This window comes from Amorphotheca resinae (assembly GCF_003019875.1).
Source record: "Amorphotheca resinae ATCC 22711 unplaced genomic scaffold M430scaffold_7, whole genome shotgun sequence".
NCBI lineage: Eukaryota > Fungi > Ascomycota > Leotiomycetes > Helotiales > Amorphothecaceae > Amorphotheca > Amorphotheca resinae.
Window position 1 is genome coordinate 274,129 of NW_020194477.1, and position 25,190 is coordinate 299,318.

The 25,190-nt window shown below is 48.3% G+C and overlaps 8 protein-coding genes across 8 annotated transcripts; 2 read left to right on the top strand and 6 right to left on the bottom strand.

Moving 5' to 3' along the window:
• Positions 1-159: 159 nt before the first annotated feature.
• On the bottom strand, positions 160-829 carry M430DRAFT_245910 (hypothetical protein). Its single transcript, XM_024865099.1, has one exon. The coding sequence runs from the start codon at positions 667-669 to the stop codon at positions 328-330; it is 342 nt and encodes a 113-aa protein (XP_024720084.1). The 5' UTR covers positions 670-829; the 3' UTR covers positions 160-327.
• A 3,009-nt stretch (positions 830-3,838) lies between these two features.
• Positions 3,839-4,210, top strand: M430DRAFT_245950 (hypothetical protein). Its single transcript, XM_024865101.1, has one exon. It carries the CDS (start codon positions 3,999-4,001, stop codon positions 4,197-4,199), a length of 201 nt encoding a protein of 66 aa, XP_024720085.1. The 5' UTR covers positions 3,839-3,998; the 3' UTR covers positions 4,200-4,210.
• Positions 4,211-4,335: 125 nt separating this feature from the next.
• On the top strand, positions 4,336-5,429 carry M430DRAFT_245945 (hypothetical protein). Its single transcript, XM_024865100.1, has one exon. The coding sequence runs from the start codon at positions 4,661-4,663 to the stop codon at positions 5,255-5,257; it is 597 nt and encodes a 198-aa protein (XP_024720086.1). The 5' UTR covers positions 4,336-4,660; the 3' UTR covers positions 5,258-5,429.
• Positions 5,430-10,176: 4,747 nt separating this feature from the next.
• On the bottom strand, positions 10,177-11,515 carry M430DRAFT_35319 (hypothetical protein; the record flags this gene model as incomplete). Its single annotated transcript, XM_024866718.1, has 3 exons — positions 10,592-11,515; positions 10,318-10,543; positions 10,177-10,269 (listed from the first exon to the last, which is right to left on the bottom strand). A coding segment is annotated over exon 1 (895 nt), but the record flags the coding sequence as incomplete, so codon positions are not given.
• A 1,183-nt stretch (positions 11,516-12,698) lies between these two features.
• M430DRAFT_59039 (hypothetical protein) lies at positions 12,699-13,115 on the bottom strand (the record flags this gene model as incomplete). Its single annotated transcript, XM_024868773.1, has 1 exon — positions 12,699-13,115. The coding sequence occupies one exon, from the start codon at positions 13,113-13,115 to the stop codon at positions 12,699-12,701; it is 417 nt and encodes a 138-aa protein (XP_024720088.1).
• A 1,653-nt stretch (positions 13,116-14,768) lies between these two features.
• On the bottom strand, positions 14,769-16,869 carry M430DRAFT_122014 (hypothetical protein). Its single transcript, XM_024861828.1, has 4 exons — positions 16,781-16,869; positions 16,391-16,642; positions 15,687-16,340; positions 14,769-15,638 (listed from the first exon to the last, which is right to left on the bottom strand). The coding sequence occupies exons 2-4, from the start codon at positions 16,610-16,612 to the stop codon at positions 14,940-14,942; spliced, it is 1,575 nt and encodes a 524-aa protein (XP_024720089.1). The 5' UTR covers positions 16,613-16,642; positions 16,781-16,869; the 3' UTR covers positions 14,769-14,939.
• Positions 16,870-19,581: 2,712 nt separating this feature from the next.
• On the bottom strand, positions 19,582-20,897 carry M430DRAFT_28350 (hypothetical protein; the record flags this gene model as incomplete). Its single annotated transcript, XM_024865777.1, has 6 exons — positions 19,582-19,689; positions 19,745-19,882; positions 19,957-20,271; positions 20,333-20,653; positions 20,706-20,840; positions 20,895-20,897. The coding sequence occupies 6 exons, from the start codon at positions 20,895-20,897 to the stop codon at positions 19,582-19,584; spliced, it is 1,020 nt and encodes a 339-aa protein (XP_024720090.1).
• A 417-nt stretch (positions 20,898-21,314) lies between these two features.
• On the bottom strand, positions 21,315-24,943 carry M430DRAFT_140742 (hypothetical protein). The gene is made up of 4 exons (XM_024862679.1): positions 24,651-24,943; positions 24,149-24,519; positions 22,112-24,098; positions 21,315-22,064 (listed from the first exon to the last, which is right to left on the bottom strand). Exons 1-4 carry the CDS (start codon positions 24,654-24,656, stop codon positions 21,330-21,332), a joined length of 3,099 nt encoding a protein of 1,032 aa, XP_024720091.1. The 5' UTR covers positions 24,657-24,943; the 3' UTR covers positions 21,315-21,329.
• Positions 24,944-25,190: the final 247 nt, after the last annotated feature.

Here is a 25,190-nt window from a genome sequence, read left to right on the forward strand (position 1 = left end):
CTCTCAGGCTCAGGCTCGGGTCTCTTTGCTTTTCCTTTTTCTCGCTTTCTGGTTCCGGCAATTATTCCTTTTCCCCTTTTCTTTTCCCCTCGTGTTTTTCCCGGTAGAAGTTTCCGGTATAATGGCAGCTGTAAGGTGGTCAAGATCCAGGTTACGCCGGGAGATACCGCACGAGGAGGATCGCCGCGACTGAGCCCGTTGTCGCCGCGTCGTGCAGCGAGGCGCGCAGGATTGGGGAGAGAGGAACTGGTGCCTGACACGGCTCTGGTATAGATTGCGGCTCTCGCGTATGCGCTGCTGGTGAGTGAAGCTTCTCGAGCCTGGCGTTCACAGTAAGTAAGAAAGGCCGGTCTCCAGGAAGTGGCGGGCGAGGATTGTAGATGTAGAACTGGCACGAGCTGGTGGAAGACTGGCGACGGAGGAAGCGCTTATGCTGCGGTGCTCAGGAAGAAGCGTGGTGATGTCGAGGCCCGAGGTTCCAGTCCGAGGGGAAGCATCAGACGTTGGGATCGGATCTGTTCGCGGGGAGGACGTGCGGGTGGGAGTTGATTGATGTCGACGGGGGGAAGAGGCGTCGAGAGGCGGATCGAGGAAGAGGGAGCTGGCGGGCGTGGTGAAAGAGTCGTGGGGGATACCGAGACGACGGGAGGCAGAGGGCCAAGAGGACATGGACAGGCGCAATCCAGATGAAGATCAAGATTCCCGGTGCAGGAGCAGGCAAGAGATCAGAGATCAGAGATCAGTGATCAGTGATCACAGACATCAGATATCAATCAGTAGTAACCTTAGTCAAGCACCAAGAGGCGAGAGCTCCGCCGTCAAGGGCGATCAGTGCATTTCGCATATCCATGGGGGCGGGCACGAGAGGATAGCTTAGTTAGTAGTCGGGGGGCCAGGGGGGGGAGAGCAGGGCAGGGAAGCAGGGAAGCAGCCGGGAATCAGGGATGGGAGCCGTTATAGACTTGGAGATGTATGTATGATGCTGTTGTATGATATTGTATCCTGTTGTATCATCTGTTGTATCTCTCTCCTCTGTATCTTCTGTATCTTCCGTCTCCTGTTGTCCTCTCCATCCCGCTGTATCTCTCCTGTCTCCCCTCCCGTCCATCCACCGTACCGCAGTCATCGTCTGCAGCAGACGTTGCCGCCTCCACTGCCATGCCCACTACTCACTACCCGCTAGCCCCCTCTGCTCTACATCGCATACACATGTCCTCGCACACCTCTCGGTCGAGTGGTGCTTTTTCTCTTTCTTCTTTTTTTACTTCTTTTTTTTTCTCTTTCTTCTTTTTTTCTCTCTCCTCTCTCTCTCTCTTCTATTTCTTCTTTTTCTTTTTTTTTTTTCTTTTCTTTTTTCTTCTCTTTCTTCCTTTTCTTCTTTCTTCTCCCTCCCCTCGTGTCCTCGCCTGAGTCGACAAGCCCATCATCACCAGCGACTCCGCCCGACCATTTGCCCATCATTTGCCCATCCGCCCCCGCCGAACCGTGACCATCGACCGTGACCATCGAACCATGGCCGCCCGCGCTAACCTGATGCGGCCGCCAGCTCTGCCGCCCGGACCGCACTACCAGTGTCCTCGGCGCCCAGAGCGGCATAGCGGCCCGCCCGCCGTCTTCACCTTGCCCAGCTGGGACAACCAGGGGGGCCAGGGGGGCGCCCAGCGCGGTCTAGCGCAGCGATCCCATCCCCCCCCCCTGCCCGGTCGGTGGCGGTTGGACAGGGATCAGGGATTCAGGGGGGAGAGCGCGCGGTGAGGCGGCCGGGGCGAGCGCGCCGACTAGCGCCGAGGGAGGGGGGGAGGACTGCGAGAGGGCCTGAGTCGGGAGGACACGACGGTCAGGCACTGGCGGCTTCTGCTCTTTACTCTGTCGGGTGTAAGTAAGGTACCTTAGGGAGGATAGCGGGTGTGCCGAGTCTGGATGTGTATGGTGTATATACGAGAAGGCGCTTTCACCCGTTCATCCTAACGCCCATCACAAGAGAGTGTGGAATCAGTGGGATCAGTGGAATAAGTGGAATCAAGGAGGACGGCCGGTATCAAAGCCTCGACGTCGCCGTAACAATCCAATCCAATCCCATCCAATCCAATCCAATCCCATCCATCCCGCTGCAGCAGCCAACATCCATCCACGCCGTCGGGGTCGTCACGTCGTGCCACCGCCAGTCCCGCTGCCGGCAGCCTGCTCTAGTCAGGCGCTGCCGGCACTTGAGCAAGAGTGGAGCGGGGGGGATGGTCGTGCGTAATGATTTCCCGCCGTCTTTTACCATCTTATTGGTATCTACAAGGTCCTTGCCTCTTTGATTTTTATCGCCTTTTACCGAAGAGCATCATCATCAGCGGCATCACCATGGTAAATATGGATATAACTACCTAAAGTATAAATAAATATACATATAAAATCACAATGCTTGCTGTGCCATCGGAGTAATCATCCGAATCCTCTTCGCCATCTCATCGCATCGCATCGCATCGCAAACCCTGATATCATCCATCCCATCCCATCCCTCATCCCCCATCCTCAATTAAGATTCTCGATATTTAAATTTAATAGTGCCCTCCCCGATATACCCATACCCATACACCACACCCATACCCATATCCCTCCCCTACCCCTACCCCTACCCATCCATCCCATCCATCCCATCCTCCCATCCCATCCATCCCATCCTCCCATCCCATTCATCCATTCATCCACTCTACTACTACTGAGTCTACTACTACTCACGCAGCAGCAGCACGAAGATCCCTCACTCACTCACTCAACTCCTCCCACCCATGATCACAGATCATCACTCCCCTCCCCTCCCCTCCCTCGTACTAACCAACCCAACCCCAACCCCAACCCGTTCCCGGCCCCCCCGGCGCACCAGCACCATCAGCACGAGGCTCTCTCTCTCTCTCTCTCCACTCTTCACCTCCCCTACCTTACCTTACCTTACCTTACTTTACCGCCCCCGACCTCCCACCCTGCCGCCTCCGTAATCACTAAATCCCTTGTCCACCTTACTGTAGATTCGCCAAGCCGGTGGTAGGTCAATAATAGATAGATGGATATCTTGAGCTGGTTTTTTTGGGGAGAGGTGCTGGATGTAGACTTTTTTCGATATTTTTTTTTCTTTTTTCTTCTTTTTTTGATCTGGCTCTTGCGATGTAAATCACATCACATCACATCATATCACATTTATGATCCTATAGAGCAAGTTCGGTAGTGATTCCGATTCTACACAGCTTCTCCCCCCCCACCCAGGTAAAGGTAAACCAATCATCACGCTCTCTAATCCAATCCTCTCAGCTCGAGAGCTAAGATACGTACATGAAGGCATTCATTTATTCATTCCTACGAATTCCCAGTACCTAAGGTATACACCTACCCATGTCTCATCACTCATCACTCTTCACTCTATCTATCTCTCTCCCATCCCCATCCCCAGAAACCAAGCTCCCTTCCCCCCATCCCCCCCCCCCCTTCTCTCAAAAAGATAAAAATAAAAATAAAATAACCCACCAACCAAACCCAACCAAACCAACCAAACCCACTTACTTCTCTAATCTCCATCCTCGATCCTCGCTCGGTTCCCCTCTCCCGAAAGAAAGGATAATAAATAACATCATCTGCGTCAGACATTTATTATAATTATTCCGTGCCACGACGCACGAAAGACCGGCGGGCGCACCAACCAACTAACTAGGTAACACCGGGAGCGGACCGCGATCTTTTGGAGATTCTGGAACGTACCTAGGGATAGATCGAGATGAAATGAGATGAAATCTACGGTGATATTTAGAGAAGGGGGGGATCAAATATATTATTCCTTGGATAATACTGTACGAAGAGAGTGATTTTCTTCAAAAAATCCCAACATGCATCTATCTAATCTAAATCTTGCATACCTACCTACCTGAAGGACCTTACCTTGCTCTACCCGCAGCACATACATAATCGTTCCCGGCTGCGTGTCGATAGGCGCGCTCTATAGATAGGTTCATCATCTCGAGATGTCTGTCTTATGGGGTCGAATACCGACGAGTAACGAGAGCTTTATCCCGTCCCGTCCCATCCTCCTCTTCTCCAACCTAATAAATCGAGCTCTCTCTTTCCTCCCACTCGCTCCCTCAACACACCCACCACCCACCCATCCTCAAGCTCCTCCTACCTTACCTCGCACACACACACCACCGCCGATCCGGCACCTGTAGGCTGTCTGTACTCCGTACCTCCCTAAGCAAGGTAAGGTAGACTCCAGACTCCAGTAGCTTCAGTAGCTCCAGTAGCTCCAGTAGTAGACAGTAATAGCCATCCAGCCATCCAGCCAGCCAGCAAGCCAGCTGCAGGTCCCTCCCTCCCTCCCTCCCTCCCTCTCTCCCCAATCAACCACGACGCCCAGCCCAGACTCAGAGTGGAGCACGTCCCAACAAATGCAAAATGCAAATCAATCAAAAAGAGCGCGTCGGCGGCGTAAACGGCGCGTTCGTTTGCCGGTTTTTTGTCTGTCGGGATGGATGATGGATGCCTGAGGTTTGTTTATTTGGGGGGGGGGGATCATCGTGAGATGGGGAGGAAATGAAATGTGTGCATGGAATGGAAGGGGAGTTGTGTAGGTAGGAGAGGGAGAGAGATGGAAAGCTGAGGAAGGTTTTTGGCCTTTTTTTTTTTCTTGATGGGCTTTTTTTCATATGAAAGCTGCTCTTTTTTATTTCCATTTTTATGTTTCCGTCTTTCGTGTTTTCGCTACGAGAAAGAAAGACAGACAGAGGAGAGAGGTACACCTCTCCCCCCTCTCTCTCCCCCTCCCTCCCTACGATACCTAAATAACAATACAATCAATCAATCAATCTCCTCCCATCATCTATTCCCATGCCTTCTCTTTAATCAAACTACTACGCCTGCTACTCAAAGCGCCTACCTACCTACCTATCCAACTAACATATATTATCTCGGGCATACTCGGTTCCTGCATATGATCTCCTGCATATTTACTTTTCTCATTTCCCTCTATTGTCTTTCTTTCTTTCTCTTTCGCTTTCCTTCTTCGCGAAAATTACCTATCGGTGGTGTCTGTCGGTGTCTGTCCACCCAGCAACCGAACGATCGCGCGCGCGTCCCAGTCTCCAGAGGAGATTCCTCATCGACCAGGATCTGTCTCTTTCGAGATCCGGAAAAAAAAAAGACTCGAGATTTCCTGCTCTCTCTCTCTCTCTCTCTCTCTCTCTCTCTCTCGATCGATCGAATAGATTTGTTTGCTGATGAGGACTGACAAGACTTAACTCCCATTTTTTATGATAGAGTAGATATCGGTGGAATGAGAAGTATGGATGTCTGAGATGAGGAAAATGCTCGTGATTGATATCTGTTTCTTTCTCTCTCGTGTGCGTTGGTAGAACGGAAAAAGAAGTTTATGATTATTTATTTAGATCGCTGGTCTTTCTTTCATTCTTTCATTCATTTTCTCCATCATATTATTCATCCATCCATCCAACATCCCACAAACCCCCCTCAAAATCCTCCCTCCTAACCAATCACCTCTTCCCCTCCTCTCTCCCATTCTCTTCCCCGCTCTCGGAAAAGCTCACTCGATCGCTCGCTCGCTCCGCCACGCATCATGACAAATGCGCGGAGTACAGTACGCGGGGAGGAAGGATTGTGTACAGCATCGGGGCCGAGATGCTCCGACGGATATGCTCGCTGGAGCGTACAAGAATGTAATGTATATTTATATAATGCTGCTGACTGAGGAACGAGATGGGATGGGATGGGGATGTTGTATTTTTGGATACTTTATGTAAGATAGGTATGCATATGTATTTTGTGTATGTATGCGGGATTAGAAAAGTTAGTTGATGGGGAGATAGATAGATTGATAGATTGATAGATTGATAGATAGATGTTCAGCAGCTCAAGGATATCTATCTACCTTACATAAGGTAGGTAAGGTACCTTACATACCTTAGCTAAGGTAAGCTACCTTATCGACTTACCTTAGGTACATACTATCTATTGACAGCTAACAATCCAGCTATTTCCCAGTAGTACCTAGGTACTCTATAAATCTATAAAAAGAGAGAAAAATAAAGAAATAACTCACTCAACTCAGCTCTTCCTCTCTTTATTTCTTCTTCCTTTCTTTTCCCAAAAAATACCCAGCAACCAGCAGCCAGCAGCCACACACACAACAACACGACTCATTAACCACATACATAAATACATACATACCTTACCTAACCTAACCTAACCTACATAATCCCCTGCGTAATCTCCGCCCCCCCCATCCCCCATCCATCCATCCATCACGAACGACACGGCACGGCACGGCACGGCAAAGCAAGGCAAGACAAGCCGCAGCTGAGTCGGCGCCCACGATCGGAAGCTGCCGAGAGAGCTGGACGGGCGCGGCTTTTCAGCAGCGCCGAAAATTGGTGTGGTGTGGTGCGGGGCCGGAGGGGCGGGACTGAGTGGTTCGCGGGGGGATTTTGATTTCTGGGGTTTTTTATTGGGGAAGAGAGAGGGGGGTATATATTATTTTGGATTTTTTTTTTTCTTTTCTAGGATCGGTATTAGCATCATCATCATCGTCATTCTTCTTCTTCGTTGTTTTAATTGATATATACCTAGATAAAGAAGAAGAAAAATAATACCTTTATTATTTTCTCATAATTCCTGAACCCCTCCCCCCCTTCTTTCTTCCCTTTCCAACCTCGCGACATGCTTCTATACAGACCACTATATCCAACCCATCCCATCCCATCCTCTTTAATCAACAACAACACCATAATATTCAGCTACCTATCTATACCTCACAGCCCCATTCTCCCCCCCAGAAACTTCTATACCCCATGGTCCCCATCCCACGGTGCGGCTGCCTGACCCGAAAATCTGCACCCCGGTGTCCGAACCCCTCGCATGTCGGGTCTTCTGCATTTTTCATGCATGACATATATACTGTATATCGCCGGTTAGTTGGTTTGTTAGCTGGTTTGTTAGCTGGTTGGTTAGCTGAAGATTTGAAGGAAGGGAGAAATCTGATATATATGAATAATCCCTATCTATATCAGTGATCCATCTTCATAACACCCTATTGATCGCTTTCCTTTCATACCTTACCCCTTACATAGGTACGTTACATACATGTATGTACCTTATATGTACCTACTTATCTAAACCTTCCGATCCCATCCCATCCCATCCCATCTCCGCCCCCCCAAAAAATCCAAGCCAAGAAAACAAGCAAGCCAAAAAACAAGAAACGACAAAAAAGACAGTGTATGTATGTATGTATGTGAACCATGCATTACTGTCTTATACACATACATCTTACCTTGGTGTTCGGATCACGGCTAGGATTCCGATTTCTTGAAACCGTTTTGAGGGTTCGTTTTTTGCGGTTTTTTTAAAGAAGTGTGGGGAGGGGGGGGGTTAATCACGTTACACGTAGATAATCTGATAAGTGATAGTAGAGTAGTAGAGGATGATGATGATGGGGAGTGTACTTACTTATCTAGGTATCTAGACATCTATCTATCTACGTACCTATCAATCAATCTATTATCGACAAAGCACCCTCCCCTCTCTCTCTCTCTCTCGAGGGGCCCAGTGATTCTAGATTTTTCTATCCCTGCTACATACATACATCTACATACATACGTATATATCTAGACTTGGGATAGATGTCATCATAGGAAAATTGATTGATAGACGAATGTAGATTTGAATTAATGGATCAATCAACTAATTCCCTATCCAAGCATGCAGAAACAAGAAATATAAAAATAAACAAATAAATGGGAAATAGAAAATAAAACACGACAGATAAGGTATTTACTTTACAAGGTCCCTTTCCTCCTGAACACCCTGCTTGTTCTCTGCGTGTAACATATGACGATCGGGGGCTAGAGCCTGGGTATGAACACGAAGAGTAGAAAAAAAACTCGTATCTAAAGCCTGAGGTTTATTTATGATTCTTTTATTGTCTTTTCAAAAACTGCTTGGCTTTGAATATTTGTCTGCATTGTAAGTTGGATGTTTGGTAAGGTGAGGTCCTAGGAGTTCAGATATTAAGGGGGGGAGGTTTCGTCTCCTATTTTCTAGGCGAGGGATGATCAGTTGCATACAACCCTTCCTACAATATACCGCTCCACGTATCTTATCTCTAGAATTATTAGTACTTGAAACAAATATTTACGACATTTTGAATCATAGAAGAAGATAGGAGAATAGCATATACATATGTATAGAGAAGTAACTCTCTCCCTACACCCCTAAATAAAACCCCGCCTCCGAACACTAGGCGAAACACATCTATCTCATGTCTCTATATACCACCGAACGCTGACTCGCGCTACATACCCCTGAATCCAAACAAGGAAGCCGTGTCTTCTAGCCCCAACTTGAAAACAGGTAAGAGAGGAGACGGAGGGGCGCCGGGCTCGTATCAGCGTGAGAACCCCCTGAAACATCAAGGACCGCCCGACCTTCTCTTTTCGAGACTAGATGGAGAAGCAGGAGATGATAGAACCTTGATTTGTGAGTGCTGCTGCGGGCGGGGAATGTGTGTGCATGTCCGTCTGAGACGTGGGGGTCTTGGGGGAGCGCTGCATTGCGGTTTCGGGGCAGCTGCGAGGAGGTGGAGTGCTTCTTTCTATCTCTAGGGCTGGTGAATGGTATGGTAGGGCTTGCGAAGTGTTGCTGTGTCTCGGTAAGTGTGGCGATATCTAGGCAGGCCCTTGACTCACCCCTCTCTTGATGCTTCAACGCTTGGCCCAGATCAGACAAACCCCAGTTTCAATCCAAATCATTCGGGGTCTTGGCGCTAGAAGTCCTGACTCCCGCTGGATCGGCCCGGATTGAGAGAGATCCGCACCAGCATGGGACGGTTTGGATGTGGCTTCTCCTCGGGGTTGGTGGGTTCGGGGGTGGTTTCGGGGGTTGATGGCCCCCCTCCTCCTCTTTTCTCGAGAAAGTCTTGCCACATCGAAATCACAGTCTCCCCCGCCAAATCAATTGAGATGATTTCTTTCTGATATAGTCATCGGTATTGTGAAGTACGATAGGCTGCGTGGCTGGGATTATTCGATTCCTCATGCGGACACGCTTCTGGGGTCCAGGGCTATCTATCTCTTGAGGGGCATCTACCAACCTCAAGAGATAACGTGAAGAACAAGATTCTTGTCATCTCCAATAATGAACCCAAGGTTTGTTAGTAAGGAGGCTGTTACTTCTATCGGTAGACTTGGCCTTGCTACGGGTGTAGGTATTTCACCCTTCTCTGCTTCCTGGGAATGCTGAGGCTGATCACTTTTGAACTGCAGACCCCATACTTCGTCGCATACACAGAAGAGACGTGGAAACGACAGAACGACGAATGATCCATTAATAAAGATCTATATTGATGGATAGAAAGACATGCTGCGTAGGTGGATACGAACGGATACTTTAGTTTGAGAAGAGAAGGAAGAGAAAAAGGGGAAGAATAAAGGAGGGGGAGAAAACGAACTCTTAGACCCAGTTTATGGGACTAGAGTGTAAATAGCACCAACATTATGCGTCCAATAGACAAGAACAATTAACTCTGCTACTTGCTTTTACACCCGCTGCCAGAATACAAGGAAGTGAATACTGAACCTGAAATAACGAAAGGTCCATTGGTATGCCAAGGATATTCTGGGCAAGTAATGATGCCACGAAAGGAATAAAGAGATATAAGGCAGAGGTAAGGATAGGGACGGACAGTGTTTAGAAGATGGTTTTGATGTCCTGGAGGACGACTGCTGGATAATATATAGGAGACTGGGGATGAGACGAATAGTTGGAACTGACACACTGATGCCAGCTTGTATCGTTGGAACCTCTTAGAACTAGAATAAGAGAAAGGAGACAAACAGCAATCAGTATTAGGGCACCGAGAGAGAATGAAGGATGGGGGTTCGAGAGACAGCTGTTGTACCGGATGATGGGGCGACGAAGTGGATAAAGGCGATGGCTCCCGAGATCTCTGAGGGGGTTGAGCCATAGAAGCAATAACGTGGAATGTGCTTCTAGTGTTCTCTTTAAATGCTATGGTCTGCGACGATCTTTATATCCAAATCGAGATTTGTCCGGTGACATGCTTGGGTTTAGAGAGTGGAAGAGAAACCGGGAGGCTCGAGATAGAAAAAGACGTTGATAAGAAGAACGAGAAGATGAAGTGCGAAGAATCTTCTATATTGGTGCTGAATCCAATGTACCGGAACCTCCGAGGATGGAGAAGACTCCCAATGCAACACTATTGACAGACTGCAAAAGTCAGCAGATATCGTCCACGCCTGATCGCCTCTAACTTACAGCTAGTAGAATTGTCTATGCTAGAGATAGCCCAATGCTGACAATACAGTAAGCCCCGAAGGCCGACTATCTTCTCATTTTGTCCATAACATATCCAGCACCAATCGATGAAGAAGGAAATTGATGAAAAAGGAGGTCCTATAAGTGTAGAAGTGTCCGAGCTATACAGATAAAGATCGTGGCGGATTTTGGTGAAAGACGCGAATTTGAAGCTACCGGCAGAGGACTAGGATAGTTTAGCAATGTGGTCCAGGTTCTGGAGGCTGAAACTCACAAAGTACTCAGATCAAACCACCAGCCGCAAGCTCTGCAATCAAGTCCCTGTGTTGAAGTTGATCTGTCACCGACAAAATTGACACAATCTGCAGAGCAACTTCATGGCCCTCCTCCAAAAACATAGCCTTGGCAAACTCGTAAAGACCAGCCTGGTCTACAGGAGGGATCGCATATATCATACTCCGGATGATGTCCTGATCATAGCCAGTCATCCTCCACATGTATAGGATCAGATAGAACATAGCTTCCGGCACGTATGCAGCAAGAGGTGCAGCGTGCAAACCCATCTCCTGTACCTCATCATATAGGCCTGGGGAGACTCCTCCATCTCGACCAAAAAGCTTGCTCAGAGCTTCGAAAAACTCCAGGGTCTGCCTAAGTTCGTCGAAGAGCAACCCCTCGTCTCCGGTACGCCAGGCATCTCTCAATCTCTCGACCCGAAGGGTGAACATCTGGTCGTAATTCCCACCACGGTGGTTAGGACAGCCTCTAGTATGCCTAGGCCAGTTCAGAGCTCGATATTTCAGCCACTCTATGGCTTGATTAGAGGTCTCATATTCGTCGGGCGACTCATACGGTCGTCCAAGGACATCTCCAGCACCTAAGACTCGATTCCCCAGCATTCGAGCCCGGTTCATACCGGCAGGCCACAGATTTGAGAGCCGTCGTTGGGAGATTTGAAATGGCCCCGTTTGCGAGAGTATTGTCATCGGAACGCGATGGGCGTCATCCCTTCGTTTGACCAGGCTGACGGAGTTGCAACAACCAGCACGACCCCGGGAATATTTTCGTCCTCCGCATGTTGGGCAGTACATGATTATGATGGTGATGCTGGATTCCACGGAGACTTGGTGGTTACGAGACAAAGCCTTGGGGTTGACCAGGTATATATACCCCGATAGCATGGGTGTGACAGAGCTGCTGGCAGTATCCTGAGAGGAAAGATCACACCAGAGCCTTATACTACAGGTAACTTCCAAAGGCATCAGTTGGATACTCACGTGTTCCGTGGCGCCCTCCCTGTGCAGATATTCTGCAGCTTTCCGTCGTAACACTGACCCATACGGGGTATGGCTGGTCAGCACTGATGGAATATGTGTTGGGACGAGCCCCAAAAACTCATAGGATCTCAGCAGTCAATAAAAGTATCTTCAGGGACCCCAGTGATCACAGCATCAATCTCTCAACCGCCCGGATTGATGTATGTAACGATAAAAGTTCCGAGAAGAAAACGCGTGTGGGAAAGAATGAGGCGGCTGGCATGAGGATCTGGCCACTTGAGCAGAGAAAGAACCACAAACACCCATATCTGGAATATATATGCGAACGAAATGCAATCTCTGCGTCTGTCGTGCTATGAATGAATGACTGCCTCGCGCCAAGGAGGGGGGTTGCAAACTGCGAACCGCTGGCCAACCAATCTGCCGCCCACGAACCACAGCAAGACAACAGAAGCAAACAACACATCTGCAGACATGCATGGATCAACTGGGCACATGCTGATGCCTACCTTCTGTAGTGCTTTTGACTGCCTGATGGGCTTGCAGACATCTTGGAGAGTTGGAGTTGGGCGTCCATGAAAAGGCTGTGATCAGCACTGTGTGATGGTCACCTCATCCATGCTTCTAGGAGAACTCATGTCATGCTCAATCGGCCATCTCCGGTGTCCGAACATATGGAAAAGTTTGCCCAAAATACGGATGGACCAGATATAGGCCTCCGGATGTGAGGATATATTTCCGTGCACGTACCATCGGTCAGCGGCAAAACTTTAAACCGACGACATGCCTTGAAACTCGATCGAAGATTTGGACCTATCAAACCTAGATCCTGCAAGAAACCCGTTTGAGCGGAGACGTGAATGAGGCCATAGTTGACTCTCAAGTAATGATACACATGGCAGTCTTTATTACAAGAAGCTGGATGCAATTTTTACAAGATATATGAACCAATCCCCGGTGAGAAATGAGGCAAGTGCTCATTGCACTTTGTGCTATAATTTCGAAACAATTGCATTTTGGCCTCTATCCTCGAGACTATTTCTCCCAAAAATCATAGTAAATTTCAGAATGCCTCCGTTTCTCCCAATCTTCTCCGCAATCCATCTATTTTGCCGACTCTTTCTTGCTTGTCCCATCTTCGTCGACATCATCCCTATAAATATCCTGCCAGTACATCTCATCGCAGGACTCTTCTTCCCTGTCAACCTTGCCTTCATAAAAGTCTACCTCAGAAAGATTTTCAGTGTACATATCATTGTCAGAGGCGTCTCCCTCGACTAATTCTTCCTCCCACATTTCCTCTTCAGGCCCTTCTCTCAAGCGGTCAGACTTCTCCTGGCGTTCCTTGGCTCGATCCAGTTTTTCCTGTTTATGCCCATCTCGGTCTTCATCTAGTCTCTTTTCTCGAATATCATTTCCTGCCGTAGCCAGCTTGGACCAGCCATGCTGAGCTCGGCTTCGAATATTACCCACCTTCATAGATCTGGGATGCACCTTGTGAGTATATGTTGTTGAAGGCATGATCAGTAGTACGTTTTATATATGATCGACGTTGAGTTCTGATCCTTTGGTATGGCTCTTGTGGAAGTTGTAGCGTCAATGTGAGTAGAATGATGAGGGCTTGATATCGGCAGACTCGAGAGAATTTATACGGTTATACCCATTGGAAAGCCTGGCGCACGGAGTCTACTCTGAGACCCGCGCCAGATCTTGCCTTGTCCTCGACAAGGACAATAACCATTGTTCTTTCCCTCTTATCACGGAGATAGAAGACTATCAAAGCTTGCTCAGCCGCCAGTACTCAACACTGCCATTGTACTGGCTATTCGCTAACAAACAATAATCATTCATGTCCCTCCATTTCTTTATCTGCCAAAGTCACAGTTTGAAACATCATGGCTTGATACGTCCTCGGGGTGAGACTCCTGCCTGCTGATTTGCCGCGATTGGTCCAGTGGGGAGAGCTTGTAGGATACCGAACCTTTGTTCGAGTTTCCCATAGTCCCTGAGTCGCCCACCGGACATCCAGAATGTACGAGCAGAAGCTCTTCTCAGGAAGATTGTTGGCTACGGAAAGGGTTGAGGTTGCCGAGCATCCCTGTGCAAATTTTTGGGATTCCAAGTCGTTAGGCTAGACAGAATATTTAAGAGGGAACGCGGAAGATTTGAGGAATCTCGTTAGGAAAGGATGAACTATCACGATGTATGTTCAACTCCCCTACTCTTTAGAAGTATATCCTGCTGACTTGACTACTGCATGCGATACCATATTTTCTCCCGTCTCTTCCAACGTTGACAGAAACTCAGCGAGACGAAATAGAGGTCCATCTGTGGGTCTGGGAAACCATCCGTTCGAAAACCACAGAAAATCCGTATGGTGACCAACGGGTTGTCTTTGTAGTCGTCATCGCTTCCGTCTCTTAATATATCGTGCCAACTGCCACGATATCACCCGGTTGCTCTAAGCACGACTTCCGGAGAAGAGGAATTGCGAGGCCGATGAGGTACGCATATCGAGTCCTGCACACAAACTCGACTGGATTTCCAGAGCAGGGCTCCCCAGAAAAGGGATTAAGACGGGTATGTGCAAATTCGAGAATAGCTGGTGCTAATATCATACTCCTACGGTCGGTTTTCTTGGGTCAATAAGTCTTATATTGTGGATGGCAAGCATGGAAACATAGGTACAAGAGGTAACCCCATTCATGCCTCTACCCCTACAAGCACCCTCGGAGAATTGGCCAAGGAGAATATGGACGCCGCTCTTCGTCCAAACAGCATCGACCGACGAAGACTCCGATGGCATATTTGCTGATCCGGAGACATTGACAAGCCCACAAAGGAGCACAGAACGAATCTGAAAATACAAAGAATAGATTGGGAATCCTGTTGCCAGGCGAGCTGCTGATGCAGATCGTGTTAGGGTACTGCCAAAACGAAAGTCACTAGGTAATAGAAAGGCAGGCCGGGCGAATGGGAGTTCATCCGATCATATGTGTTGTGGTGAGGTTGGTAGAGTCTCATCGTTTAATGACTTCCTCGTCCTCCCTTCTGTTGCAGGAATAGACATTGACTAACCTGAAATACAGAATGCACTATAACTTCGAAGCACAGCATGGGCGTGATGTCGACTCCTTTGGGGGAAAAAAGAGGAATCCAGTCTTGGTGAGCAATAATCCCTAAAACCGCGAGGTTGACTTCCTAATACCTAAGAATCATCACGAAGGTCCGCATGTGATATGGATCGCACTGTAATTTGGAGCTTGAATATTCAACATTCGGAGACATGCTCTATATTCTGCAATATTATATATAGGCAACGACCACATCCTCCAACTTTCACACTCACGTACTGTGGGAGATTTCATCACGCTGAGCCGCAACACCTTTCTCACTCGTCGCGATATCCTCTGCCTCTGTTGCTTCCCTTTCACGGATTCTCTGCAAGGCGGCTTCAATCGTCTCGTGTCCCGCCGCTTCACCCATATCTGAGTCTTCTCTGATATCGAAGCTCCTCTGCAGATACTCGGGTCCGACGAAGGCGAGGAGGACTACATACGCATAGACACAGCCCATGAAGATGCACATGACAAGACTGTACTTGTAGCGCTCGGTTGTGCCTTTTGGAGGGAGAGGGAAGCGAGCGCCAATGGTAGACTCGATGGTTGATGAGGCGGAAGACACGAGATTGCCAAGTTGGTATGCAGATCCGACGACGAATGTGCGGAAGGAGCCGGGAGAGAGCTCCATGAGATGGATAGGGATAACTCCCCATGCGCCCTGGACGCAGAATTGCTCGAAGAAAGCTGCTGCGATAATTCCCTTGTTGGAGGTGAAGGTGTAAGGGTAGAGAAGCGCTCCCCCAATGACGCAGATGAAGATGATTGAGAATCTTCTTCCAAAGATTTGCGAACAGTATCCGACCACGGTTCCTCCGGTCATCGCTCCCAAGTTCGCTACAACTTGTGTCACAGTGACAGCATTGGCACTGAAATTGTATTGATTGGTCAACATTGTTGGATAGAGATCCTGAGAACCATGAGACTACAGAGTGTAAGCATTACTCCAAAATAAAATCTGATGAATACTTACCATAAAGTTAAACCCGGCCATCAAAAGCACCAGATAGATCAACAGAAGCCAGTGTCTCTTAAGAGCGACTTTTCCTTCCGCAATAAAGGTTGCACTTATGTCACCCCTCTCAGTTCGCACCAGGTCACGTTCTATGTAGGCATCGGTTTCCGGCAAGCACAGTCGGAAAATGATGAACAGGACAGGAGGACAGGCACCGAACCAGTAAAGTGGGCGCCACCCGTGAGAGGTAGTATTGACGAGAGCTCTAGCAAAAGCCGTTGCAAGGAGATAACCAAACGCATAACCCTGTTGCAGCATGCCCGAGACCACACCACGAGCCTCCTCTGGGCAATCTTCGAGTGCAGTCGCCGCGACATTGCCATAGAGCCCACCCATTGCAACACCGAACAGAGCTCGGCAAGCGAGAAACTGTTTGTAGGTCTGGCAAAACCCGGTGCCGAGTTCGAGCACAATGAAGAGGACATTGTTGACAACAAAGGGCCACTTCCGCCCGTAACGATCGGCGGCGATACCAAAGACGATGGAGCCGACGGATCGGAACATCAGCACTAATGTGATGCCCCATGTTATTTGTGTATTGCTTTTGTCGAATGTCTTCCCCAAATCTCCGACTGTCAAACTGACACTGAAGAAATCAAAGGCATCCCAGGTCTGCATGAAGTCAGCAACTGCCCGCACATTACACAAAGCTTGAGACCTACCCATGAGAGGAAGGCAACCAAGAAGAATAGCCACTGCTTCCCATTCAGCATCGCAAGAAGCTTGATTGGGTTTGGGGCCTTGTTCATTGGAGGCTTGAGAGTCGACAGCCGCGTTAAAGCATACTCCTTGATGGTCATCTCAGGTGGGGGCTGGGATTCGGGCATTGCCTCCTCAGGGTTTGCAGCCGCGACCTTCTGGTCGGTGGCATGGTGGTCTGCCATTTTGGGCTGCTTCCTGAAGAACGTGTAAAACTGCAGAGAATATCAGTACCACGACAGAAGATGCGATCGACTTATACTTATTATGACTGCGGATCAGATGGACCAACAGACTTAGGGTTTGCCGACGGTGCGGGGTAGGTACAGTAATGGAATTGGACTCTGGCTTACCTGCCCTGTCGTACCCTGTGTCCCTATATTCGTTGTGTTCCGCGCGCTTGGGCTAGAGCTTACAACGAGGCCAGTTGCTACGGTCCACAGACTGGAGAGAACACAGCAAAGGAAACGATATCGGAGACACTGTCTACCCGAGTACTTATCAACATCATCTTGATCGGCCTCGACATTTCATCGGCGAATGTTTTTTGACCGGAGTATGTCCGTAGTCAACTGCGTGCGGCGTTGCCAGCATGGATCACCATACGAATAGTGCAAAGTCTGGCAGTAAGTCCCCGCCATGCAGACAAGCTTCTGACCAGTTAGCTGCCGTTAGATGGCTGGAGGCTTAAGCCGCTCCGCGTTGTGGCTTGCAAAGTTCCCTACCCCTTGCTCCCCCACCGACAATCCAGGTCTGCGCACCAATCATTATACGGGGGTGTTGGTTCTCCATGGGGATCAAGAAGGATCAAGAAAACCTAGAAAAGTGAAGTTTTCCCTCGCTTGACTACTGTATGAATCTTGATCAACGCTGATCTTTCTAACCTAGACTTCAGATTCTAGTTCCTACAGCTTCGATTTTAGGCATTTAAGCATCTGTACAAGACCTCTCTTCCTAAGCTTTGAAAACCGATGCACAATAGATCCAAAGCGGTATTATCAGCACCCGTGCCTCCTGGTGCTCACCGCCTCTCCCATATGAATCGCGAAGTGTGAATCACTCATGAGTCAATCATCTAACCCAACTTTTCAAACGAGGAGACTCTACCTAAGTCTACCACCATTTTCCCGCTGCCGTATTTCCCACCGGGGTATTCGTTGATAGGAAAGCCAAGCAAGCCAAGCCTTCTCTATTACATGTCACAACTCCAAGTCCATAGTTCAAGCTTCCGCACGGCCGACAGTACATAAGCGATGGTATATACGGAGTAAGCCGTGGACTCTGGAGATACAGATTCCTACCCCAACTCCACTTTCTCAACTGTCAACATCACGGAAGAAGTCACCCGACAGACAGACAGCGCCTCGAGTAATAAGAATCTAGATACAAAATGTTTCCCCATCCTCCCTAAAGCCTTCCCTATATCGGAGATTAAGTATAACAAAGTAAACATCTTTTTCTCACTACCAAATTCTACTTTTTCATTTCCTCTTTTTTTTTTCTCGCTGTCATCCATCCATCCCCGCGCGTAGATCCTTGTTCACCTCGTCCCCATTCCCCACCTTTGACTCCAGAGTTGATATCTTCTATATCAGGTGATCCACGTCCTAGAAATTTAGCTCTATCAAACCCCTCCCTCAAACTTTTCATCACACTTTCAGTGCGCTTCTTTGGTTGGAACTGTATCACATTGTTCTACAGCGAGGGCGCTATGTGGTGGCTTTTAGAAGGCGCGCCAACCTCCCTCGAATTCATGTATTTATCACGATATTACGAGTATGATCTAGCACGTCTCAGAAGACGAAGACACATGGATGGAGGAGAATACTTTAGTATCTCTTGAAATATAGATGCTCCCGCCAACAACCCCTGGTCCTGGAACGATGACTTAATGGGCGTCGACCTAGACTCGTTTCCTACCCACTACTATAGTTCGATAGGAAAAGACCCAGATGAACCTTAATGATGAAGACCGGCTTCCCCTTGCTTGCGGCTCTTGGGCGTTCCAAATCCTAATTGAGGCGCTTACTCGTTTTGTCTTCATCTGCTTCCGCTGAGCCTAGTTGGAATCGCATTTTCCTTCTATCCTCGGCATTCCCCTTAGCATTAGTCGACTCCTTCATACCTAGATACCAAGTAGGTTAGGTAGGTAAGGTAGGTAGGTACCTAGATACCGTCCAGGTCTTCCAGTCTTAGAACAAGAAGCTCGAAAAAGGAAACATGTCAACAAACAGCCTATGTTACCATAGTACTCCATGCTGGTGTATCGGTAACATTTCCGCCTCTCATGTGCTCGCACAGATAGTTCGCGGTAGCGCAGGGTTCGACTCCCTGGCATGGAATCTTCTATTTTTTTCCCTTTTTTTCCTTTTTCTCAATGTCTTCTTTTGATCTTTTTCTTTATCCTTTTCTTTTTCTCTATCTCGCCCTTTCTTTTCCTACCTCCGTATTGGAGCCATGCCATTTTTCTCATTTTTTCTCCTCGTAATCATAATGGGGGCGGCGTCGCAGTGCATTCTTATCGTCTCCTCGCCGTGACATACTATATGGTTGCTAATTTATTATTGCCACTTTATAAAAACCCAATTCAACATACATCCCTATTTTCTTACAGTAAGCTAGCTACACGGCACGAACATGCTAACCTCGTCGTCGATTCTCCCAAACTGTTAAAAGATTGACGGTCCGCCAAATTCAAGTTGATCCATTGCGACTCCGAACATACGCCGTGCCGAACAAGAAATACGGGGGGTGACTTCAGACGGACCTGGATTATGGAGCCAAAGCTTTCTGTGAAGATATTTTTGCAGGAAGGGCGCGGCCTCAAGAGCCTCCTAGGGCGCGTCTTAAACCCATCGCTCGACGGCACCCAATAGAACGGGACGGGTAGTTGAACAACCAGATCCAGAAACTTAAATACAGATATGGTGTGATATCCAGCAGACGAGTCTCGTAAAGAAAAAGCAGAGCTTTTAATGACTATCCCTCCAACTGGGAGAGAGATAGTGGAAGATGGATAGAATATAAGCGTGGAAGCTACTGATTCTTTCAGAGCCATTCATTCATTATCTGTAAATTGAAAAAACTGGAACAATGGATCGTGAAACCCGTAATTTATTTACATATTCAGACTCATAACTCATGATCAGCCATCCTACTTCGAGTTTCTCTGCGCCAACGCATACGCTACGGCCGGGACTTCCTCGTCCTCCCGCAGGATCGGGGGTTGGGGACCGACGGGAGTGATGCTGAAGGGGTTGATCTGCGAAACTTAGTTTTCTATACATATGCGGACTGGGAGGTGATTAGGGACTTACCTGGGTGTGGCTCTTGGTATAATGCCGCATGATATGCGTAAACTCGGTCGTGTCTTTGAAGGCTGGGACATTCCAATACAAGTGTCTTAGCCATTTATGGATATGCGGGTATCCGCTGCGGATATCCCTGATATTCGTCTGTAGGAATCCTTAATTAGCCATCATGCATTGCGCTTACTTCTACTGGACTTCAAACAAGGAGATATATGTACCTTGAAATGCTGCACGTAAACAGGGTCAAATCGGATCAGCGTGGGGTAGAGCCTGATGTCAGCCTCCGTGATCTCCTTCCCGTAGTAATACGGACCCTCTTTCGACTCCGCGAAATGTTTCTCTATTCTGTCGAGGGATTTGAAGAGGGGCACCACGGCCTTCTCGTGGGCTTCTTGAGTCGTGGCGAATCCGGAGCGGTACACCCCGTTGTTTATATCGTTGTACGTCCATTCGTTCGTTTCCTCGATTTGCTTCTGCAGGTTCTCCGGGAACAGGTTGACGTTCTTGTATTTCTCCGGGAGGAGATCATCAAACTATTCAAAATCTCAGTCATGGTTCCCCTCGGATGTCATCTGGGAAAAGAGAGTAACGGACCTCAGTGTAGAACATCCGAATAATCTCACTGCTCTCATTGCTGACAATCTTCTTCTGCTTAACATCGTACAGCGTCGGCACCGTGAACCGCCCCTTATACTCAGGATCCACAGAGAAGTAAATATCTCTCAGATGCGTAAATTTGTTCACCGGGTCCGGCGTTACGTTCTCGCCCGGCGCATCTGTATCCTCTGGTGTCGCGAATCGCCAACCTTTCTCCTGCATATGCCAATGAACACTGGTATATGGTATGATATCCTCGAGGCCTTTGAGTTGGCGCACGATAAGCGTACGGTGTGCCCAGGGACAGGCATAGGAGACCTGTTTTCGAAGAGGTTAGCAGGGAGGGTGAAGGTGGGGGAGGGTCACAAACATAGAGGTGGTATCGGCCTTTCTCTGGGGGAAACTCGCCACCTTTCTTGATGAAGTTGCGGAATTGTGATTGCCCTCTCTTGAACTCGCCCGTTTTGTCGTTGGGCGCTACCCAGTTCGTGATCTTGTCCGCGGCCTGCGATAAATATGTTAGCTATTACCCCGCTGTGGACCGCGGGGAAGCGCGCACCATTTTTGCGGAGTTATTTGAAGAGAAGAGTCGAGTGCTTGATTTCAGGTATACACCGAGCTGCGCAGATAGATGCTGCACTCGAGAAAGCATGAACAAGTCAGAGGGCTTCGTAGGTTTTATGGTGTTGTTGAAGGTCAAGAAGGGATTCTACTGTACATAACTTAAAGCTATCGATTGGTGCTAGAGTGCTTGCTAATGATGACGCGAGGCTATTCAAATTCCAACCCCTGCAAGGACATTACTAAGGATCGATTGATCAACCTCGAGCACGATGCGGATCAAATTCACATGGCATAGAAAGTATATTTCTATTTTACTACTCTTCGCAACTTCAGACTGCGCGAGTGAGTTTCCCGTCTAGTTCTCGTAAACCCCAAAGCGTTCCCCATAAAAAGACAAGCCTGCCGTCATCATTTTGTAATCATCCCTCATCTATGCCATCTTCATCATGATGTAAGGAACCTCAACGTCCTCTCCCGTCGTATCCTCCGCAACAATCTCAAAAATAACATTCTTTTGATGCGCTGGAATTGGCTTCTTTGAAACAGAGGCGACGAGTTCGCTCAGTTTTTGGCCATATCGATCTGCGAGCTTCGCGGGTGGGAAGAAGCTGGCATACAAAAGACTGACCCCGGAGCTCAACATGGTGATTGACAGTCCCTTCTCATCGAAGAGGTCAATAAGTTCTTGCAACGTGATGTCTGCGACTTCAAATCGATCCCATAACTTGTCGAGCGACACATCCCCGTTCTTGCCCTTGTACACAACCTTCTCACTACTGATAGGCTCGCTGAAGCCAAAGAATGGCAATGCAAGGTTGACAAAGCCGTTCTTGTATTGTTCAATGTCTTTCTTGCCATCCAAGACCTTGTAGAGTTCGAGGATAACCAACCCGGTGACAAGAGCTGTGGTCGTAGCAATGGCGGGGATAATTTTGCCTGCAATGAACTTGGTCTTATGTCTATCTGCAAGCTCAATCTTGTAGTTTTCCGCTCTCAAATTGCTTGCTGCCGTAATGAAATCGATGTGATAGTTGGTATCATCGTCTTTTTCGAACTCGACAGGCTGGAGCTTGAAACCGGCCAGCGTCTTTGGAGATGGAAGCTTGTTAATAATCTCTTGAAGTTCGGTGCTGTCATCGAAATTGGAGGAGTTTGCATTTGGATCCTGATACTGTTAGTATTTATCTCAGATACGTATAGAGGCATACTTACGGGCTCGCTATCGTCGGCTTGAATCTTGACGGATGCATTAGGCGAGAAGTCAGGAATGATCATGTTATCCAGGACTTTTTGTATGGTAGCTGCGTCCGCGCCCTTCGTGTTGATGCCATAGTTGTAAGCATGAAGATTGGTGCCAGCAACGATGAATTTCCAATGAAACTCGTTTTGGGGGTCGAATTTTAATGGATCAGGAGCACGCTTAGGTCCAGACCAGAAAGGGGTGCCACTTGAGGTTGTTGAATCTTTGGGGAAGTTATACAGCAACTGCTGGATCGCGTTATTGTACTGCTTCTCGAATTGAAGACGAGCCCACTTGATGCAATCCTCAACACTGAGAGGCTTGTCCTCGACCAAGAAATCCCGAATCGTCTCAAGAGTTGCCTTTTCGTTACCACCCTGCTTCAAGGTAGTCTCGAGATAATTAGGTTGGCTTAGGTACAAGTTGACGGTCTCTGCGGGCTTCACGAAGTATGACTCGAAAAGTTCTCTGGCCCACGCAATGGTGTGCTCAATCTTGTTGGGGAAGCTTCTCAACGTGCACATCGGGAAGGATTGCTCAGGGGGGTCTTGAGAACTGGAGTAGGACTCGGTCATAAAAGGTATGACGACCTGAGTGTTTCCTTTCGTTCCCAAGGTACCACTCTCCAGTAAAGGTTTGCGGAAGAACACGCAACGGCGATCAACGTATGTTCGGGCATCGACATTGTCGAGAGCATTGGTGACACCATCGAGCTCATTCCAAAACTTCTCGTTGAAGATGTGCTCGGTATCTTGTCCAACTCTATCCCGCATCGTGACAATGTGGCCCTTGAGATCAGGATTCATCGCCTGTACTGCAGCAGCAGCACACTCGCTCTTCAGCTGTCCGACATCTTTAGGTCTGAAAAGGAATTGGCGATTGAGATTGCTCTTCTCGATCGAATCCATATCAGTCACGCTAATCTTGCCGTTGGGTCCAGTAGCAAGACCAATCATGGCCCAGTTCTTCAACATCTCACAACCAATAGCACCGGCGCCAACCAAGAATTGCTTGGCATTTGCAATCTTCTCCTGGAATTCTCGGCCGAAAACAGCGATCTGACCATCGTATCTGCTGTTGGTTGGAGCACATAGTTCCTCGGATCTTTTAAAGTTAGAAGGAAGAGATTCCAGAGAGTCAAAGTACAGCCATTGATGGACTGGGTGGAATTTCCCAGAGACAGCTTTGAGGACTTCTTGAGCGGCGAGACCACCGAAGAAAGCCGCCATCGGACTCAGGTCACCCTGCGCCTGGTAGCTAAGCTCTCGTATGAGCTTCTCATCAATTTCAACGTCAAGCCCCTCCTGCTTTACGAAGGCTTGTGCCGCTCCGATTATAATTAGAGCATCCTGCTCATTATGTGGTCGTGGAAGACGGCCATGCTGCTCAGCAAACGCATGCAGGGTTTGGAATCCAACGTGGAGCTGTTGAGGACGGTCGAATTTTGCGTAGTCGGAGATAAGGAACTCTGGTTCTTTCAACGAAGCAGACAGAGTCTTGAAGTCGACCACCTTTGGCATCTTGACCTGTGTGTACATACCACCTCTCTTGTATTGGCCGAGTTGCGAAACATCTCCGATAGAGAATGTGTATGGTCCCTTCACTGTGACCTTCCGGGGCTCTGCAGAGTTCAGCGCCTCCATTCCCTCCAATTCGGTAAAAGTAACATAGTCGCCATCCTCGAGACCGTGTCTTGTCTCATCCAGGGCAGAGACCAATCCTTCTTCATCGATACCAGCAACTATACCACTGACTGGGGTCTCTCCTGTGGGATCGAGGATCTTGAATTGCTTCCCAAAGTCGCAGAATATTGACCCAAACAGACCAAAAGTATCAGCTACGACGAGATAGATCCCCTTCTTGTGTAGATAGTCACCAATCACGATTTGATCCTTGAGTGGGGTATTGGTAAGGACGACGACTTGGTATCGATCGAACTGAGAGAGGTCTGATGTAAGGCTGAGAGCATCGGTTAGCTAGGAACTGACAGATCCATAACCAGCCCTTACCTTGTTGACTTATGCACAGAGACCGGAGTGTAAGCATTCAGCTCAGCAACGCGTGGCGCTGTCACTTCTGCTCTGGGCTTGCCGACATCTTCGACGTGAAGGAAGAATTGTGAGGAGAGGTCAGATATCTGGGTAGGGGCGGGGTCGTAGAGAGTGAGACTCTTGACTCCAGCGAGTGCGATGTTCTTTGCTATCTCAACTCCAAGTCCCTTCATTCCAACAATAAGCACATTAGAGGCAATCATGCGCTTCATAGCTTCATGACCAAGGACATAGAGCTGTCTGCTGTAGAGAGATTCGTCGATGTCGTTCTTGCCCACCACCGACTCGTCGACCTGCATTTCGGTCTCCATGTTGACAGCGTTCGTGCCCTAAGCAATCTAGACGTCAGTATGTACATAGAAGAGGTTGTGCCGGCTTCGTGATGTATAGTTCTTCATCATGTGGTAGTTCGAAGCTCGTATGATAGCTGTTCTGCCGAGGAGGGGGGCTGTTTACTCACCGTCATAGTTTTCTTCTGCGGTTGAGAAGAATCTGCGTCGGACAACTTGCGCTTCCCCAGCTTGCCTTCTCCGTTCGTAGTCACCTGCGCAGGAATTGTGACGTCTGTTCAGAGCCCAAGAGTGTGTTGTTCTGGTCTGTATGAGTACCAGATCGCAACACCGCCTTGGTTATCTCGTACGCTAAAACGATAGGAATGGCTGGTGGTCAAAGGTGAGATGAAGAAGGTTCAAATACGCCTTTGGGTCTTAAATTTAAAGAAGAGAGTGAGAGTTATCAGAAGGCGGGAAGGTAGCCTGGCTGAATGAGCCTCGCAGTTACAGATCGAAGCCTCTAGTGGAGGAACCGAGCCATCTGAGCACGTGACAACTATTGACGTGACATATTTGAAATCAACAACTGCAACAGAGAGGGGTGCTTACAATCTACCTAGTCACAGCTCAAGACACCTTAAATGACGAATCAGATTACGCTACAGAATTTACAGAATCTACAGAGCTCTACATAGGTACCTTAAATGACACAAGAACGTGCTGTTGCT